This window comes from Coregonus clupeaformis, chromosome 35 (genome assembly GCF_020615455.1).
Source record: "Coregonus clupeaformis isolate EN_2021a chromosome 35, ASM2061545v1, whole genome shotgun sequence".
Lineage (NCBI taxonomy): Eukaryota > Metazoa > Chordata > Actinopteri > Salmoniformes > Salmonidae > Coregonus > Coregonus clupeaformis.
The window spans coordinates 13634361-13656474 of NC_059226.1; the positions used below are offsets into that span (position 1 = coordinate 13634361).

Genomic DNA, 22114 nt, shown 5'->3' on the forward strand with positions numbered 1-22114 from the left:
TTTTTGACCAGCCCACAATTATAAAAGATGGTCTGGCTCTTCTGCCATTTGCCAGAATTGCTAGACGGCCAATCTGCCCATGATTTAACTTGAGTATGTTTGTCCAATAAAAAATGATGTGGATGGACACATGGTTGTTTAGGAATTTTAGTTTGTTTGACATTTGACAAAGTGAAACCAACCGGACCAAATGAAAAATATACAATGTAACAAATAGTCCAACTCTGATTCGAACTATAGCTCAAAACTGTGTGAAAATGCCCTGAGTGTGCTACTTATTGTCCATATATTGGTATTTAGTGACACCTATCGGTTGTGGATGGCCACGGCTGTTAGTTGAGCTGTGTGTGATTTTGTAGGATAATATGAAATGCAGTCATCGAAGACTATCACTAGTGTATCTTGGCTACATCAGTGTTTACATGTGGGTAATTTATTTTCTTAAATTTTGCTGAATAGGTCTTTGTCACTCTGGATTGTTGTAGCTAACTGTTGTATGGTGAACTTGGGCGTATCAATGTTTATTTGTGAGTAAATCTGGCCAGTGCCTACCAAACCACTGACCTCACGTCACTGACTCCTTCATGTAGCAAGATGGAGCCATACTAAAAACAACATGTCCTGATCTTCAAATGCGCTACTGTGATGTCACATAGGAAACAATGGGATGATGTCATTGATGGCTTCATCCATATCTTTTACAGTCTATAACACACACGCATGCAAACTCTTTCGCTCTCACACTGTCACGAACCGGCTCAAAGTTCGTAACAAAAGGGAGACAACGTGGAGACAAGGAATACCCTAAATATATATTTATTAACTAAAGTAAACTAAGTACAATTAACAATGGTGTGTGTAATCAGTAGTGTAAGTGGGTGTTTTGCAGGCATAAATGTAATAATGCAAGGTGCTGAAAGGTGCCAAAGCAAACAACCAAAAAGCCACAAAAATACCACAACAAAAATCAATCAAGGTATCTGCATGGAGAGAGTCTCCTCAATGAATGTGGAAGAGGTCCATTTATCCTGGGACACACCTAAGCCCAGGTGTTTCCCATGTAGCTGACGACCCTCCCAAATCCGCCCACCGGCATCCTAATAAGGCAACAAGAGCAAAGAAAGAGAATACGGCAGACAGAGTGGGAGGGTTGTCACACACACACCCCGGTTGGGAACACTAGTTGAAATGACAGGATGTTTGTGTGCCATGCCATAGTCAGGGGAGACTGGATGGCAACCAATGAAAAACCAAAACCTTTTCTTTGTATATGTGACAGGGAGGGACTTCAATACACACGTGTGTGTGTGTATAGAAGAACCTCCCTGTCACATTTCCAAAGAAAAGTTGTGGGTTTTTCATCGATTGCCATCCAGTCTCCTCTGACCCATAGCACACAAACATCCTGTCATTTCAACTAAACAAACTGTAGTCTAATGTAACAGGTCGAGCCTGATTAGCAACAGCTGTTGGCAGGGGATTGGCATCAATTCAGAATTCATATCCCATTGAACCACACCCCAGCACCTGTCATAGCATGATCAGTGCATAGAATGAGGAGGAGGGGGCCTCCCGAGTGGCGCAGTGCTTGAGGCGTCACTACAGATCAGGGTTCGATCCCGGGCCGTACGGGAGTTGCAGAGATGGGGCAAGACTGTAACTACCAATTGGATATAACGAACTTGGGGAGAAAAAGTAATTAAATAAAATGAGGGGCCAACTGAACAGAAAACGGAGTCGGGGATTAACAATAGAGCAGACAATAGAGCAGACACTCCCTATCAGGTGTCTGGTAAGTCAGACTATTTGTTACAATAAGCATAAACTGAAATAGAGACCTGCCTGAATGCCAACAGACTACCCGACAACTATAGGCCTAGGCCTACTCAAGTTTCAGTGCTGATTCATGATTCCATGCTTGCCAAATCCCTTCTAAAATCAATTAACATTGATAGCAGTGGTGTGAGAAAACAGTTCTATGCTCTCCGCTGTAGGCCTACGCACTACTGAACACTACGTTTGCATATCTGTCATGAAATATCCTAACTGTTCAGGGGTATAGCTGATCTCCCCTTTTTGGTCAGAGGCATACATTTTGGTTAGCCTATAAAAAAATAAATTTGTGCAATAAATTGGCTAACTTTAAATATCCACAAAGGTCACAAATGCTCAAATCTAAGGTAATCAAGCCTTTAAAAATAGTTTACTAAAGTGATATGATTAATCATTTTGCTCACAATGTTTTTTCCCTTCATTTAAATAGACTAACACCAAGTGATACTTTGGATTTAGAAACAATGGAATCAATGGAATCCTCACATTTATGACATAGGCCTACTAAAATGGTGTGATTAGCTAAGAATGTTCTTTAATATAGTCCCCTCCCCCGATTTCAGTTTGCCATGAGAAAATGCTCAAGGTCCTTGTATATCTTTGTAATAAATTATTTTCAAGGCAGTAACACCAATGACATAAAACTGAGGGACACACATAGAACTATTAAAAAATTATTTTAATAACCTTTGTTTTTATTGATCTATACAATATATTAAATAATTTTGTTCACTGTCTAGCATTCAAAATAATAGATAGACATCTCTAAATACCTAAAACATGTCACTAGAGCGCTACACATCACCAGTGGGACAAGCCAATTTCCCCAGTAGTTTCTGCAATGTATACAAATAGATGTTTTGCAGTATAAAGGACATACATACACCATATACAGTGGGGAAAAAAAGTATTTAGTCAGCCACCAATTGTGCAAGTTCTCCCACTTAAAAAGATGAGAGAGGCCTGTAATTTTTATCACAGGTACACGTCAACTATGACAGACAAAATGAGAAAAAAAATCCAGAAAATCACATTGTAGGATTTGTAATGAATTTATTTGCAAATTATGGTGGAAAATAAGTATTTGGTCAATAACAAAAGTTTCTCAATACTTTGTTATATACCCTTTGTTGGCAATGACACAGGTCAAACGTTTTCTGTAAGTCTTCACAAGGTTTTCACACACTGTTGCTGGTGTATTGGACCATTCCTGCATGCAGATCTCCTCTAGAGCAGTGATCTTTTGGGGCTGTCGCTGGGCAACACAGACTTTCAACTCCCTCCAAAGATTTTCTATGGGGTTGAGATCTGGAGACTGGCTAGGCCACTCCAGGACCTTGAAATGCTTCTTACGAAGCCACTCCTTCATTGCCCGGGCAGTGTGTTTGGGATCATTGTCATGTTGAAAGACCCAGCCACGTTTCATATTCAATGCCCTTGCTGATGGAAGGAGGTTTTCACTCAAAATCTCACAAAACATGGCCCCATTCATTCTTTCCTTTACACGGATCAGTCGTCCTGGTCCCTTTGCAGAAAAACAGCCCCAAAGCATGATGTTTCCACCCCCAAGCTTCACAGTAGGTATGGTGTTCTTTGGATGCAACTCAGCATTATTTGTCCTCCAAACACGACGAGTTGAGTTTTCACCAAAAAGTTATATTTTGGTTTCATCTGACCATATGACATTCTCCCAATCCTCTTCTGGATCATCCAAATGCACTCTAGCAAACTGCAGACAGGCCTGGACATGTACTGGCTTAAGCAGGGGGACACGTCTCGCACTGCAGGATTTGAGTCCCTGGCGGCGTAGTGTGTTACTGATGGTAGGCTTTGTTACTTTGGTCCCAGCTCTCTGCAGGTCATTCACTAGGTCCCCCCGTGTGGTTCTGGGATTTTTGCTCACCGTTCTTGTGATCATTTTGACCCCACGGGGTGAGATCTTGCGTGGAGCCCCAGATCGAGGGAGATTATCAGTGGTCTTGTATGTCTTCCATTTCCTAATAATTGCTCCCACAGTTGATTTCTTCAAACCAAGTTGCTTACCTATTGCAGATTCAGTCTTCCCAGCCTGGTGCAGGTCTACAATTTTGTTTTTGGTGTCCTTTGACAGCTCTTTGGTCTTGGCCAAAGTGGAGTTTGGAGTGTGACTGTTTGAGGTTGTGGACAGGTGTCTTTTAAACTGATAACAAGTTCAAACAGGTGCCATTAATACAGGTAACGAGTGGAGGACAGAGGAGCCTCTTAAAGAAGAAGTTACAGGTCTGTGAGAGCCAGAAATCTTGCTTGTTTGTAGGTGACCAAATAGTTATTTTCCACCATAATTTGCAAATAAATTCATAAAAAATCCTACAATGTGATTTTCTGGATTTTTTTCCCCTCAATTTGTCTGTCATAGTTGACGTGTACATATGATGAAAATTACAGGCCTCTCTCATCTTTTTAAGTGGGAGAACTTGCACAATTGGTGGCTGACTAAATACTTTTTTTCCCCACCGTATACACACAAAGGTATGTGGACACCCCTTCAGATGAGTGGATTTGGCTATTTCAACCACACCCGTTGCGGACAGGTGTATAAAATCGAGCACACAACCATGCAATCTCCATAACCAAATATTGGCAGTGGAATGGCCTTACTGAAGAGCTCAGTGACTTTCAACGTGGCACCGTCATAGGGTGCCACCTTTCCAACAAGTCAGTTCGTCAAATTTCTGCCCTGCTAGAGCACCCCCAGTCAACTGTAAGTGCTGTTATTCTGAAACGTCTTGGAGCAACAACAACTCAGCCACGAAGTGGTAGGCCACACAAGCTCACAGAACGGGACCACCGAGTGCTGAAGAGCATAAAAAATTGTCTGTCCTCGGTTGCAACACTCACCACCTCTGGAAGGAACGTCAGCACAAGAACGGTTTGTTGGGAGCTTCATGAAATAGGTTTCCATGGCCGAGCAGCCGCACACAAGCCTAAGATCACCATGCGCAATGCCAAGCGTCGGCTGGAGTGGTGTAAAGCTTGCCACCATTGGACTCTGGAAACGCATTCTCTGGAGTGATGAATCATGCTCTGGGTTTGGCGGATGCCAGGAGAACGCTACCTGCCCCAATGCATAGTGCCAACTGTAAAGATTGGTGGAGGAGGAATAATGGTCTGGGGCTGTTTTTCATGGTTCGTGCTAGGCCCATTAGTTCCAGTGAAGGGAAATCTTAACGCTCAGCATACAATTACATTCTAGACGATTCTGTGCTTCCAACTTTGTGGCAACAGTTTGGGGAAGCCCCTTTCCTGTTTCAGCATGACAATGCTGCCGTGCACAAAGCGAGATCCATACAGAAATGGTTTGTTGAGATCAGTGTGGTAGAACATGACTGACCTACACAGAGCCTTGACCTCAACTCCATTGAACACCTTTGGGATGAATTGGCACACCGACTGTGAGCCAGGCCTAATCGCCCAACATCAGTGCCCAACCTCACAAGTGCTTGTGGCTGAATGGAAGTAAGTCCTCGCAGCAATGTTCCAACATCTAGTGGAAAGCCTTCCCAGAAGAGTGGAGGCTGTTATAGCAGCAAAAGGGGGACCAACTCCATATTAATGCCCATGAGGAGCAGGTGTCCACATACTTTTGGTTTTGTATTGTATGTTTACCTATTAAATAACAAAAATAAAATGTATGTCATTTTAAAGTGTTTTTCTTTGGTGCCAAAGTCAAGGGAGAGCATTTACTACCGCAATTCAAGAATTATCCTTCTGCTGAAGAACGTACTGTACATCTGTAGTGTATTAATCCAGCCTCCTGGAATAAAATGTATGCACTGTGTGCGGGTTTCTTGACACAATGGGTAGCCTAATTTCATTCAAAACTACTTGGCCAGTAGAACTATAAGAAAATGCATTCAAACGTAGAAAATGTCCTAAATGGTTGCTTTTATGCTGGGTGACATTGGTGACACACTCTGTGACACTTTCGACACCAATTACCTTATAGATTACTTAGGGTTAGGGAGTAAAGTATTTATGGAAAAAAAGAGCCTTTACGCACGAAATACAGAATATTGGTGAATCAAAAATATAGTGGTTTGATTCATCCTGAAAGTTTTCATATTCAATTACTCAATCCATTAAATATTGGAAGGTGAGAATAGTGTACAATAAGTGTTGAACAGTAGTCATAACTCTACCCTTACTAATCATGGAACTGTGATGACAACGGTTAGTCATCGTGAACTGTGCACAGTGCTCCAGGTTAAACTGTTACATATGGTCTGTGTTCCATAATGATTCAAATAGGCTACGTCTCACATTATTACACAACTTTTAATACATTAGCATAATATGATCCACTATTGCTAGCAACCCTCGGGAACAACCACACGAAAGTGACAGGAAAGAAAGGTAAATTAACAATGTAATGGAATTATGCAAAATGTAAGGAAACACTCTAAAGTGACAGTTCTCAATGTATGTGGGTATTAATTAATGACGGTGGCTACCGATACACAAAATTGTTTTTCTACAAATAAATCACGTCCAGGCATATAATGAAAACATTCTATAGCGTATAAATGAACTCGGTAAGTTCAGCACTATACCGTCATTTCCACATGGCTACAGAAGCCAAGTGTGCGCACTTGAATAGGTTTCTATGATGGGTAACCTAATTTCATTCAAAACTACTTGTCCAGCAGAACTATGAGAAAATGCAATCAAACTTCAAAAAATGTCCTGGGCCTCATTTCCAAGAGTTAAGATCACCATTAGAACCTTCTTACAATGTATCTTTAGTAGCCAAGGTGTTTCTCAGAGCCTTCCTTACACTGTTAAAATGAAGTGTTTTGTAACAAAAACTAGTGGCAACAGAGTCCACCAACATTAAGGAGACAAAACCTTAACTTTGCTGGAGTTTTGAAACACATGTATTGGTTATGAGACAGATTTCAGGTGTACTGAAACATGACAGGTTGTGTTATAACACCAGTTAAAGATGCACTATACAGAAATCGCTCTGCCATTTCCTGGTTGCTAAAATTCTAACAGTTCGCCTAATTTCAGTTTATGTGACAAAACAAGCAAGTATAGTGTAAGGAATCATTGAACCATCTAAACCGCAGTGAAATATATTTTCCATAATCCAAAATATTGTATTTTCAGCTGTTTGAACCTGGTGTACAAAAACAAAAAGTAAAAGACGAAAAACTAAACTTAAGCATGGGAAGCATAGAAATAGCACACATAGAACAGATCTACCGCTTCTTAGACTTGCTTTCAATGAGAATGACAGCTCTATAACTAACATTTCTATGTGAATTTGGTCAGGATGCCCAAAAAGTGACATATTGCTGCTTTAATCAAGAGTTGTGCAACACCTTGCAAGAGACTGGGAGCACTAAGCCCAAAAACACTTATGGTGTTTGGAGTCCTGTTTAATGCAGAATTTGATCACTTCGCTTTTGGTATTGTTTCCCCTCTCTAAAGCTCCTATACACTATTATGGTGTTTCGAATCCTGTCTAGAGCAGAATTAGATCGTCATTGTAATCCTTGGGTGGGCCCTCTAAGAGTTTTTTCAGGTCGCCTAAGTCCAAACAGTGTAAAAAATCCTAAACATTTTCGGGATAGAAAAAGAGTAAATCTTGTAAGATGTAAAGTCCACTGTTTAGAGGACCTGCGTGTTTCTGGTACATGTTCCGCCCAACATTTTCGCTTATAAAGTGATCTGTGGACACCGTACAGTAGATCGAAATGGCTTGCACTGAGCGATAGACCTGGTTCTCAGGGACACAGCAGTAGATCTTTTCCGTCTGTTACCATTTGAAGCTGGAATGTCCCTCCTACCATTTCATTCGCTCTTCCGACTATCCATCAACTCCTGGCTGAACCCTACGTCACAGCCACAGACAAACCCTACGCCTGCAATCCTTACATTTTAGAGCAGCAGGAGGAAGTAATTTCGTCCATCTATTCAGAGATCAATTCATAGCCAGTAATCTAAAAATAATTCATAGATTTTAAACAGAAAACACTCAGACGGACAAGATTAGTATGAGATGAAAGGAGAGTTCCTACCGAGTTCAGGGAGTCAAGCTCACAAAGTGAAGTTCACAGCGGTGGAGGCAGATGTTTTGATCAAGAGACCTTTAGAAAATATGTACATTTTCTAACACTAAACATACAAATATGTATTTTACAGTTCTAAAGGTGAAATTGTATACACTGAATAAAAATATAAAAGCAACATGTAAAGTTGGTCCCATGTTTCATGAGCTGAACTAAAAGATCCCAGACATTTTCCATTCACACTAAAAGCTTCTCTCAAATTTTGTGCACAAATGTGTTTCCATCCCTGTTAGTGAGCATTTCTCCTTTGCCAAGATAATCCATCCACCTGACAGGTGTGGCATATCAAGAAGCTGATTAAACAGCATGATCATTACACAGGTGCACCTTGTGCTGGGGACAATAAAAGGCCACTAAAATTTGCAGTTTAGTCACAACACAATGCCACAGATGTCTCAGGTTTTGAGGGAGCATGCAGTTGGCATGCTGACTGCAGGAACGTCCACCAGAGCTGTTGCCAGATAATTGAAAGTGAAAGCTAAATGACTATCGCCCTCACCTCTGTCATCATGAAGTGCTTTGAGACCTGTCACCCTAGACCCACTTCAATTTGCTTACCGCCCCAATAGATCCACAGACGATGCAATCACCATCACACTGCACACTGCCCTGTCCCATCTGGACATGAGGAATACCTATGTAAGAATGCTGTTCATTGACTATAGCTCAGCATTCAACACCGTAGTACCATCCAAGCTCATCATTAAGCTCAAGGCCCTGGGTCTGAACCCCGCCCTGTGCAACTGGGTCCTGGACTTCCTGACGGGCCGCCCCCAGGTGGTGAAGTTAGGAAACAACATCTCCACTTCGCTGATCCTTAACACTGGGGCCCCATAAGGGTGCATGCTCAGCCCCTTCCTGTACTCCCTGTTCACACATGACTGCGTGGCCAAGCACGCCTCCATCTCAATCATCAAGTTTGCAGACGACACAACAGTAGTAGGCTTGATTACCAACAATGACGAGACCGCCTACAGGGAGGAGGTGAGGGCTCTGGGAGTGTGGTGCCAGGAAAATAACCTCTCACTCAACGTCAACAAAACAAAGGAGATGATCGTGGACTTCAAGAAACAGCAGAGGGTGCACCCCCCTATCCACATCGACAGGACCACAGTGGAGAAGGTGGAAAGCTTCAAGTTCCTTGGTGTACACATCACTGACAAACTGAAATGGTCCACCCACACAGACAGTGTGGTGAAGAAGACGCAACAGAGCCTCTTAAACCTCAGGAGGCTGAAGAAATTTGTCTTGGCACCTAAAACCCTCACAAACTTTTACAGATGCACAATTGATAGCATCCTGTTGGGCTGTATCTCCGCCTGGTACGGCAACTGCACCGCCCGAAACCGCAGGGCTCTCCAGAGGGTGGTGCGGTCTGCCGAACACATTACTACAGCACCCGATGTCACAGGAAGGCCAAAAAGATCATCAAGGACATCAACCACCCGAGCCACTGCCTGTTCACCCCGCTATCATCCAGAAGGCGAGGTCAGTACAGGTGCATCAAAGCTGGGACTGAGAGAATGAAAATCAGCTTCTATCTCAAGGCCATCAGACTGTTAAATATCTAAATTAAATATATTGCATAACTCATCTCATATGTATATACTGTATTCTCTTCTATAATATTCCACTGTATCTTAGTCCATGCCGTTCTGTCATTGCTTGTCCATATATGTATATATTCTTCAATTCCATTCCTTACTAGATTTGTGTGTATTGGGTACAGTTGAAGTCGGAAGTTTACATACACTTAGGTTGGAGTCATTAAAACTTGTTTTTCAACCACTCCACAAATTTCCTGTTAACAAACTATAGTTTTGGCAAGTCGGTTAGGACATCTACTTTGTGCATGACACAAGTAATTTATCCAACAATTGTTTACAGACAGATTATTTCACTTATAATTCACTGTATCACAATTCCTGTGGGTCAGAAGTTGACTGTGCCTTTAAACAGCTTGGAAAATTCCAGAAAATGATATCATGGCTTTAGAAGCTTCTGATAGGCTAATTGACATCATTTGAGTCAATTGGAGGTGTACCTGTGGATGTATTTCAAGGCCTACCTTCAAACTCAGTGCCTCTTTGCTTGACATAATGGGAAAATCAAAAGGAATCAGCCAAGACCTCAGAAAAAATATTGTAGACCTCCACAAGTCTGGTTCATCCTTGGGAGCAATTTCCAAACGCCTGAAGGTACCACGTTCATCTGTACAAACAATAGTATGCAAGTATAAACACCATGGGATCACGCAGCCGTCATACCGCTCAGGGAGGAGACTCGTTCTGTCTACTAGAGATGAATGTACTTTGGTGCGAAAAGTGCAAATCAATCCCAGAACAACAGCAAAGGACCTTGTGAAGATGCTGGAGGAAACAGGTACAAAAGTATCTATATCCACAGTAAAACTAGTCCTATATCGACATAACCTAAAAGGCCGCTCAGCAAGGAAGAAGCCATTGCTCCAAAACCGCCATAAAAAAGCCAGACTACGGTTTGCACATGGGGACAAATATCGTACTTTTTGGAAAAATGTCCTCTGGTCTGATGAAACAAAAATAGAACTGTTTGGGCATAATGACCATTGTTATGTTTGGAGGAAAATTGGTGGATGCTTGCAAGCCAAAGAACACCATCCCAACCGTGAAGCACGGGGGTGGCAGCATCATGCTGTGGGGGTGCGTTGCTGCAGGAGGGACTGGTGCACTTCACAAAATAGATGGCATCATGAGGAAGGAAAATTATGTGGATATATTGAAGCAACATCTCAAGACATCAGTCAGGAAGTTAAAGCTTGGTCGCAAATGGGTCTTCCAAATGGACAATGACCCCAAGCATAATTCCAAAGTTGTGGTAAAATGGCTTAAGGACAACAAAGTCAAGGTATTTGAGTGGCCATCACAAAGCCCTGACCTCAATCCTATAGAAAATGTGTGGGCAGAATTGAAAAAGCGTGTGCGATCAAGGGGGCCTACAAACCTGACTCAGTTACACCAGCTCTGTCAGGAGGAATGAGCCCAAATTCACCCAACTTATTGTGGGAAGCTTGTGGAAGGCTACCTAAAACGTTTGACCCAAGTTAAACAATTTAAAGGCAATGCTACCAAATACCAATTGAGTGTATGTAAACTTCTGACCCACTGGGAATGTGATGAAATAAATAAAAGCTGAAATAAATCATTCTCTCTACTATTATTCTGACATTTCACATTCTTAAAATAAAGTGGTGATCCTAACTGACCTAAGACAGGGAAGTTTTACTAGGATTAAATGTGAGCAGCTTTAATATTGCAGATAGATTGTGGCTTCTATCAATGTAGTTGTCTGCATAATTTCCAATCCCCCCAATTATATATTTTTGGTAAATATATATGTTTTTTAATAAATATATTTTCTTTCTTTATTATTTTCCCCTAACCCTACCACCCCTCCCCTAATTGTAGTAAACTAATGGACAACAATACTTTGAATTCTACTTCCAGCTTATACACACTATATACATTTTACGGCCACAGTATGTTTTACATTAGTTATATATTCTTTTTTTTCCAGCTACCCTCAACCCCTCCTATCTATCTCTGAAAACCATCCAGTTTTGATTTGTAATTGCCATACACATTGCATTTTTTAAACTGTGCTGTGATGTTTCACAAAAGTTCTGAACCTTTCTATTCTCATAAATTGTAAATTAAAGATAAACGTTTTTGTTTGCTAAGAGTATTATTATATTATTGTTCAATTGACTATGACTTTTCAAATCACCCAGCAGTGCTATTTGCACAGTTAGCTATAAAAAACGGAAATACCTTATTTACATAAGTATTCAGCCTCTGCTATGAGACTTCGAAATTGAGCTCAGGTGCATCCTGTTTCCATTGATCATCCTTAAGATGTTTCTACAACTTGATTGGAGTCCACCTGTGGTAAATTCAATTGATTGGACATGATATGGAAAGGCACACACCTGTCTATATAAGGTCCCACAGTTGACAGTGCATGTCAGAGCAAAAACCAAGCCATGAGGTCGAAGGAATTGTCAGATTGCACAGATCTGGGGAAGGGTACCAAAACATTTCTGCAGCGTTGAAGGTCCCCCAAGAACACAGTGGCCTCAATCATTCTTAAATGGAAGATGTTTGGAACCACCAAGTCTCTTCCTACAGCTGTCCGCCCGGCCAAACTGAGCAATCAGGGGAGAAGGGCCTTGGTCAGGGAGGTGACCAAGAACCTGATGGTCACTCTGACAGAGCTCTAGAGATCTTCTGTGGAGATGGGAGAACCTTCCAGAAGGACAACCATCTTTGTAGCACTCCACCAATTAGGCCTTTATGGTAGTGGCCAGACGGAAGCCACTCCTCAGTAAAAGGAACATGACAGCCCGCTTGGAGTTTGCCAAAAGGCACCTAAAGACTCTCAGACCATGAGAAACAAGATTCTCTGGTCTGATGAAACCAAGATTGAACTCTTTGACTTGAATGCCAAGCGTCAAGTCCGGAGGAAACCTGGCACCATCCCTAAGGTGAAGCATGGTGGTGGTGGCAGCATCATGCTGTGGGGATGTTTTTTAGTAGTAATCGCTGCCAAAGGTACTTAAACAAAGTACTAAGTAAAGGGTCTGAATACTTATGTAAATGTAGATTTCAGTTTTTATATTTAATACATTTTTGTTGTGGGCGGAGTGACTGTGTGTTGGCGGAGCACAGCGCAGCGCAGCGCAGGTCGAGGTGGCCATTCCGAATAATTTTACGTCGCGGTGTCTGCCTGCGTGCACTTCCAGCGGTGAACTTCAAACTATTTGTTTTTGGACCTATTCGATTTTTTTTGTAACCCCTTGCCGGAGAAGAGGCGATAGGGAGGGGTATAGAGTGCGTAATGAAGGATACAGATAAAGAGCATAAAGGAGGCGGAAGGAAAACGGGAACAGGAAAATCCGAGAAAGATCAGGTTTGGTTTACTATTATAAACTGAGCAATTTCGCACATTAAATAGCCCGTGTCTTTTTGGGTATACGCATGGCAAAATCGTGTCTTTTTGGGTATACGCATGGCAAAATCGTGCGCAAATTACGCTATAGTATGCTGAATGCAACAAGTTTAGCGTTAACAGATTTATCATAGAATAAATAAAAAGTTTATGCCAAACGAAACATTTTACTTGGATGGAATTTAGGGGTAGAATTGTAGTAGCCTATTCCAGGAGTTTGACCCAAGCAGCTTTATGTAAAAAGTTGACGCCCGTCAAATGTCAAAACAGACATGCAAAACATCATAGACTAACTGGGAGAGTGATATCATATCCTGTACTGCCCTACCAAGCAAAAGAGAAGTAGATGCACATTTGATCAAAATTGAGTTATTTACATTTTGTTATACATTAAATACATGCTTTATCATGTGGACAAATAGCCTGCCTCCATTGTGTTGTGTTATGGAGAAAATGGGGGTCATGTTTGCAGTAACTTCAAAAAGTTAGTGAACCCAAGAAAATCACGTAAGTTACTGCCTTTTACCTTGGTTTCACTGAGCTTTGGGCTACAGTGTCTACTGTTTTCCTTGGTATTATTTATTGTTCTTTGCGGATACAAGTATCAAACTATATGACACTGACAGCCACATACAAATAAATATATGAAAATAAGTTTGCAAAAAAAAAGAATTCGTAATGGAAACGTTTTCCAGTGGGTGTACGAAGCAAGAAGGCAGTAACTGCAGTCTAGGGTCAAAGGTCATGTCAGGGTCAATATGAATAAAAAATAACCTCATAGTAAGACAACAGATAACCACATCTCCAGTGATAGGCCTACAATTCATTTGGCTGGACAGTTTCACTCTATGAGCAGGTACTGCTCTTTTGCTTGGTAGGGTAGTATAGTGTGCCTTAACTCTCCAACCAGAGGTAAATTGCGGTAAATAGTCTGTGACCACGTCACCTTAATGCGAGTTTAAACTTGTGGTTGTCATTTAAATATAATTCCCTCGACCCCTTTAACCAATTACTCTGTTTTTTAAGAGCTGAAATTCAGTAGGCTAGAAGTGCTTACATCACCACTAAACCTGTTGTAACCTAATCTTGATTTAGGCTACATTCAACTATGCCAGTATTCATTGTCAAAAATCTACCGACTCAGTGTTATAGCATAAGGCCATTGCGTTTGGCAATTTCTTTTTGTAAATCTGCACAACTGTAAATTGATCATAAATGGCACAGAATTCCTGTGGTGACATAGAGACAAGAATAACTGAATTATCAATCCTTGTGACAATTACTTATTGACAATGACTGTTCAGCAGGACTGTGGGGTGCCAAGAGGTATCTCAAAAATGAACATGTCTATAACAGAGAAGTACGTTATTTTTTACACTGAACAAAAATATAAATGCAACATGTAAAGTGTTGTTCCCATGTTTCATGAGCTTAAATAAAAGCTCCCAGAAATGTTCCATACGCACAAAAAGCTGATTTTTCTCAAATTTTGTGCACAAATGTTTACATCCCTGTCAGTGAGTATTTCCCTTTGCCAAGACAATCCATCCACCTGACAGGTGTGGCATATCAAGAAGCTGATTAAACAGCATGATCATTACACAGGTGCATCTTGTGCTAGGGACAATAAAAGGCCACTGAAATGTGCATTTTTGTCACACAACACAATTCCACAGATTTCTCAAGTTTTGAGTGTGCAATTGGCATGCTGACTGCAGGAATGTCCACCAGAGCTGTTGCCAGAGAATTTATTGTTTATGTCTCTACCATAAGCCGCCTCCAACGTCGTTTTAGAGCATTTGGCAGTACGTCCAACCAGCCTCACAACCGCAGACCACGTGTAACCACGCCAGCCCAGGACCTCCACATCCGGCTTCCTCACCTGCAGGATCGTCTGAGACCAGCCACCCAGACAGCTGATGAATTTCTGCACAAACTGTCAGAAACTGTCTCAGGGATGCTCATCTGCGTGCTTGTTGACTTGACTGCAGTTTGGCGTGGTAACTGACGGGCAAATGCTCACCTTTGAGGGCCACTGGCATGCTGGAGAAGTGTGCTCTACACTGATTAATCCCGGTTTCAACTGTACCGGGCAGATGGCAGACAGCGTGTATGGCGCCGTATGGGTGAGCGGTTTGCTGATGTCAACGTTGTGGCGGTGGGGTTATGGTATGGGCAGGCATAAGCTATGGACAACAAACATAGTTGCATTATCTCGATGGCAATTTGAATGCACAGAGATCTTGAGGCCCGTTGTCGTGCCATTCATCCGCCGCCATCACTTCATGTTTCAGCATGATAATGCAGGCCCCATGTCGCAAGGATCTGTACACAATTCCTGGATGCTGAAAATGTCCCAGTTTATATATATATTATTTATTTTATATATTTTATATATTTATTTATATTCTTCCATGGCCTGCATACTCACCAGACATGTCACCCATTGAGCATGTTTGGGATGCTTGACGTGTACAACAGCATGTTCCAGTTTCCGCCAATATCCAGCAACTTCGCACAGTCATTGAAGAGGAGTGGAACAACATTCCACAGGCCACAATTAACAGCCTGATGTGAAGGAGAAGTGTTGCGTTGCATGAAGCAAATGGTGGTCAAACCAGATACTGACTGGTTTTCTGATCCACGCCTCTACTTTTTATTTTAAAGGTATCAGCAACCAACAGCATACAGTGGGGAAAGCGTTGCAAGCGCCATGCTCTACCAACTGAGCTACAGGAGGGCATCTATGGATTTCACATGACTGGGAATACAGATACAGTGGGGGAAAAAAGTATTTAGTCAGTCACCAATTGTGCAAGTTCTCCCACTTAAAAAGATGAGAGAGGCCTGTAATTTTCATCATAGGTACACGTCAACTATGACAGACAAAATGAGAATTTTTTTTCCTGAAAATCACATTGTAGGATTTTTTAATTTTTTTACATTTACATTTTAGTCAGTTAGCAGACACTCTTATCCAGAGTGACTTACAGTTAGTGAGTGCATACATTATTTTTTAATACTGCCCCCCCGTGGGAATCAAACCCACAACCCTGGTGTTGCAAACGCCATGCTCTACCAACTGAGCTACACCCCTGACGGCCATTCCCTCCCCTACCCTGGACGACACTGGGCCAATTGTGCGCCGCCCCATGGGTCTCCCGGTCGCGGCCGGTTACGACAGAGCCTGGATTCGAACCAGGATCTCTAGTGGCACAGCTAGCACTGCGCTGCAGTGCCTTAGACCACTGCAGCGCAAATTATGGTGGAAAATATGTATTTGGTCAATAACAAAAGTTTCTCAATACTTTGTTATATACCCTTTGTTGGCAATGACACAGGTCAAACATTTTCTGTAAGTCTTCACAAGGTTTTCACACACTGTTGCTGGTATTTTGGCCCATTCCTCCATGCAGATCTCCTCTAGAGCAGTGATGTTTTGGGGTTGTCGCTGGGCAACACAGACTTTCAACTCCCTCCAAAGATTTTCTATGGGGTTGAGATCTGGAGACTGGCTAGGCCACTCCAGGACCTTGAAATGCTTCTTACGAAGCCACTCCTTCGTTGCCCGGGCGGTGTGTTTGGGATCATTGTCATGCTGAAAGACCCAGCCACGTTTCATCTTCAATGCCCTTGCTGATGGAAGGAGGTTTTCACTCAAAATCTCACGATACATGGCCCCATTCATTCTTTCCTTTACACGGATCAGTCGTCCTGGTCCCTTTGCAGAAAAACAGCCCCAAAGCATGATGTTTCCACCCCATGCTTCACAGTAGGTATGGTGTTCTTTGGATGCAACTCAGCATTCTTTGTCCTCCAAACACGACGAGTTGAGTTTTTACCAAAAAAGTTCTATTTTGGTTTCATCTGACCATATGACATTCTCCCAATCCTCTTCTGGATCATCCAAATGCACTCAAGCAAACTTCAGACGGGCCTGGACATGTACTGGCTTAAGCAGGGGGACACGTCTGGCACTGCAGGATTTGAGTCCCTGGCGGCGTAGTGTGTTACTGATGGTAGGCTTTGTTACTTTGGTCCCAGCTCTCTGCAGGTCATTCACTAGGTCTCCCCGTGTGGTCTGGGATTTTTGCTCACCGTTCTTGTGATCATTTTGACCCCACGGGGTGAGATCTTGCGTGGAGCCCCAGATCGAGGGAGTTTATCAGTGGTCTTGTATGTCTTCCATTTCCAAATAATTGCTCCCACAGTTGATTTCTTCAAACCAAGCTGCTTACCTATTGCAGATTCAGTCTTCCCAGCCTGGTGCAGGTCTACAATTTTGTTTCTGGTGTCCTTTGACAGCTCTTTGGTCTTGGCCATAGTGGAGTTTGGAGTGTGACTGTTTGAGGTTGTGGACAGGTGTCTTTTATACTGATAACAAGTTCAAACAGGTGCCATTAATACAGGTAACGAGTGGAGGACAGAGGAGCCTCTTCAAGAAGAAGTTACAGGTCTGTGAGAGCCAGAAATCTTGCTTGTTTGTAGGTGACCAAATACTTATTTTCCACCATAATTTGCAAATAAATTCATAAAAAATCCTACAATGTGATTTTCTGGATTTTTTTTCTCAAATTGTCTGTCATAGTTGACGTGTACCTATGATGAAAATTACAGGCCTCTCTCATCTTTTTAAGTGGGAGAACTTGCACAATTGGTGGCTGACTAAATACTTTTTTTCCCCCACTGTATCTGTATTCCCAGTCATGTAAAATCCATAGATGCCCTCCTGTAGCTCAGTTGGTAGAGCATGGCGCTTGCAACGGCAGGGTTGTGGGTTCGATTCCCACGAGGGGCCAGTATGAAAAATGTATGCACTAACTGTAAGTCGCTCTGGATAAGAGCGTCTGCTAAATGACAAAAAATTTAAATGTAAAATTAGGGCCTAATGAATTTATTTCAATTGACTGATTTCCTCAGTAAAATCTTAGAAATTGTTGCATGTTGCACATTTTTGTTCAGTGAAAGTATCCACAAGTTTGCACCTATACTGGCAATAACTGGGGACATGGGCTGGGAACCCTGTGAGGTGAGATGGAAGGCGTGTATGGTGAGACTTTGAAATAGACTGTTGGATATGCCAATTGCCAGAATAGCCAGCAAAGTTTTTCAATGGGATCTCTCCGTAGGGGGAGCCTGGGCAACTGAAATGTCAGACCTTTTCCAACAGTCGGACTATGAACAGTTGTATGAAAACCAAATTAAGAGAGACACAGATGCTATTTAAAAAAACAACTGATGATGCAATATGAAAATAAATGGGTGGATTAATCATAAACCCAAATTGAGAACCTTTTGTTTGATTAAGTGTGAATTTGTGTGTGAGAGATATTATGTACAACCACCTAAAAGCAAGAGATTGCTATGTGCACAGGTAAGATCAGGGATATTGCCCCTACGTATTGAAACAGGTCGGTATAATGGTGAAATGGAATAGGAAAGACTGTAACTTTTGTGACCTCGAAGAAATAGAGAATTGACATTTATTTTATAATCTATTGCCCTTTCTACCACGATATCCTTATTCCAGAAAGCCCACCAGATATACTCTGGCATTATGTGGCTGAGTGATGAGTAGAAACAGAAACGTTTCTTTGTCCTTTGTCTATTTCCGTTTGCGGAATTTTTTGATAAAGCCTGGAATAAATAAAAAAAGGGCAACCTATAATTAAATTATAAAAATAATTAGCTCCTATATAGCAAATGGCAGGTACGTATATAGATTGTGTGTAGGCCTGTCTCACACTTAAAGCTTCCCTTTGTGCTAGACTGGGTTTAAATGCCTTTTAAATGCCATTTTTGCTGTATTTATTTATCTGTATTTATCTTTGTAATTTTTTTACTGCCCTAGGGTTATAATTATTGCTCGGATAACCTTATTTACTATTATGTATTGATTTCTTTTTCACTCTTTATGCGGTGCACACTGCACAGAACACCGGAAGAATTATCACTGAATTATCACTGTGAATCATTGAAATGTTTGTTTGTGTCAATTAATCCCGGAAGTGATGGGTTGCTAACTGGCGATTTGACACGAAAAGAAAAAGTCCATTCATTCATTAATTAATTCATTCACTTACAGACCATAAATGTAGGTTAGTCTTCTGCTGATAAGTGCTAGCCCTAGGCATACGGTTTTGTTAATTTAAACAACGTTCTGTATGACTTTATTGTATTTTCTTATCAATGTTCAACTAAACTCAGCAAAAAAAGAAGCGTCCCTTTTTCAGAACCCTGACTTTCAAAGATAATTAGTAAAAATGCAAATAACTTCACATACCTTCATTGTAACGGGTTTAAACACTGTTTCCCATGCTTGTTCAATGAACCGTAAACAATTCATGAACATGCACCTGTGGAATGGTCACTAAGACACTAACAGCTTACAGACGGTAGGCAATTACGGTCACAGTTATGAAAACTTAGGACACTAAAGAGGCCTTTCTACTGACTCTGAAAAACACCAAAAGAAAGATGTCCAGGGTCCCTGCTCATCTGCGTGAACGTGCCTTAGGCATGCTGCAAGGAGGCATGAGGACTGCAGATGTGGCCAGGGAAATAAATTGCAATGTCTGTACTGTGAGACGCCTAAGACAGCGCTACAGAGAGACAGGACGGACAGCTGATCGTCCTCGCAGTGGCAGACCACGTGTAACAACACCTGCACAGGATCGGTACATCCGAACATCACACCTGCGGGACAGGTACAGAATGCAACAACAACTGCCTGAGTTACACCAGGAATGCACAATCCATCCATCAGTGCTCAGACTGTCCACAATAGGCTGAGCGAGGCTGGACTGAGGGCTTGTAGGCCTGTTGTAAGGCAGGTCCTCACCAGACATCACTGGCAACAACGTCGCCTATGGGCACAAACCCACCGTCGCTGGACCAGACAGGACTGGCAAAAAGTGCTCTTCACTGACGAGTCACGGTTTTGTCTCACCAGGGGTGATGGTCGGATTCGCGTTTATCGCCGAAGGAATGAGCATTACTCCGAGGCCTGTACTCCGGAGCGGGATCGATTTGGAGGTGAAGGGTCTGTCATGGTCTGGGGCGGTGTGTCACAGCATCATCGGACTGAGCTTGTCTGTTGAAGAAGAGAAAATGTTGCAGTTTTAAAGCAAATTTCCTGCAATTCTACACTTTTGCTGTTTTATAGCGCCCCACTGGGCACAGACTTTAGTTCAACGTCTATTCCATGTTGGTTCAACGTAATTTCATTAAAATGACGGGGAAACAATGTTGATTCAACCAATGTGTGCCCAGTGGACCATATCATGCTTTTGTTCACATTTTGAATTGAGGCTGAGAGAAAATGTTGCAGTTTTACAGCTAATTTCCTGCAATTCTACAAATGTTGCTATCATATGCTATCTGGGGGCCCCCCGACCTGGGGGCCTCCATAATTCTTAAATGGAAGAAGTTTGGAACCACCAAGACTCTTCCTTAAGCTGGCCGCCCGGCCAAACTGAGCAATCGGGGGAGAAGGGCCTTGGTCAGGGAGCTGACCAAGAACCCGATGGTTACTCTGACAGAGCTCCAGAGTTCCTCTGTTGAGATGGGAGAACCTTCCAGAAGGACAACCATCTCTGCAGCATTCCACCAATCAGGCCTTTATGGTAGAGTGGCCAGACGGAAGCCACTCCTCAGTAAAAGGCCCACATGGAGTTTGCTAAACGGCACCTAAAGGACTGTCAGACCATGGGAAACTAGATTCTCTAATCTGATGAAACCAAGATTGAACTCTTTGGCCTGAATGCCAAGCGTCACGTCTAGAGGAAACCTGCAGCATCATGCTGTGGGGATGTTTTTCAGCGGCAGGGACTGGGAGACTAGTCAGGATCAAAGGAAAGATGAACGGCGCAAAGAACAGAGAGATCCTTGATGAAAACCTGCTCCAGAGCGTTCAGGACCTCAGACTGGGGCGAAGGTTCACCTTCCAACAGGACAACGACCTCTAAGCACAAAGCTAAGACAACACAGGAGTGGCTTCGGGACAAGTCTCTGAATGTCCTTGAGTGGCCCAGCCAGAGCCTGGACTCGAACCCGATCGAACATCTCTGGAGAGACCTGAAAATAGCTTTGCAGCCACGCTCCCCATCCAACCTGCGAGAGCTTGAGAGGATCTGCAGAGAAGAATGGGAGAAACTCCCCAAATACAGGTGTGCCAAGCTTGTAGCGTCATACCCAAGAACGCTCAAGGCTGTAATCGTTGCCGATGGTACTGAGTAAAGGGTCTGAATACTTATGTAAATGTGATATCAGTTTGTTATTTTTGATACATTTACCAAAATGTAAAAAAATAACTGTTTTTGCTTTGTCATTATGGGGTATTGTATGTAGATTGATGAGGGAAAAAAACAATTGGGGAAAAAGTCAAGGGGTCTGATTCCTTCCAAATGCACTGTAAATAGCGAATGGAGGATGCTTTTCCCGTGGTTAATTTTCATACCAGCCAGGTAGGCTATACTCCTGTTGTAAAGGGAGACCATGTGCTTAATATGATGAAAGTTGAAAAATAAATATAATAGGCCTAGTGTATAGAAAACGTATGGGATTCTCCTCTTTTTAATAGAGGCCATCACTCTTTTTTCTGACACAGTTGCATAGCCTATAGAAATGTTGCACAACATGAGCTCTCGTGAAGTGTTTGATTTGATTTTTTTATCATATTTGCATTGGTTACAGAGTGATTAGAGGGTCAATAGAGTAGTGTGCTGAGTACCAGGCATTTAGCAAGTTTGGTAGGCTACTAATGACCATCAGCAGCATCAGAGCTTGGAGAAGCCTAATTACCGTGACTAAACGGTCACATGGAATTTGACTGCCTTCATGACTCGTGACCGGTGGTAATACGGTCACCATAACAGCCCTAGCTGTGATAGGAGAAAACCGAGGAAGGCCAACAGCATTGTAGTTACTCCACAATACCAACCTAATTGACAGTGTGAAAAGAAGGAATCCTGTACCAAATATTCCAAAACATCCTGTTTGCAACAAGGCACTAAAATAATATTGCAAAGCAATTCATTTTTGTCCTGAATACAAAGTGTTATGTTTGGGGCCAACCCAATACAACACATTACTGAGTACCACTCTCCCTCCATATTTTCGAGCACACTGGTGGCTGCATCATGTTTTATAGGGCTGCTTGTAATCGTTAAGGACAGGAGTTT

At 42.2% G+C, this 22114-nt stretch overlaps 1 protein-coding gene across 1 annotated transcript in view; it reads left to right on the top strand.

Moving 5' to 3' along the window:
• The first annotated feature begins 17940 nt into the window (after positions 1-17940).
• The window catches only part of LOC123481198 (transient receptor potential cation channel subfamily M member 4-like), a 94791-nt gene continuing 90617 nt past the window's right edge, over positions 17941-22114 (top strand). The window contains exon 1 of the mRNA XM_045211144.1: positions 17941-17961. Within this exon, the coding sequence (XP_045067079.1) occupies positions 17941-17961 (21 nt within the window). The remainder of the gene's footprint in view (positions 17962-22114) is intronic.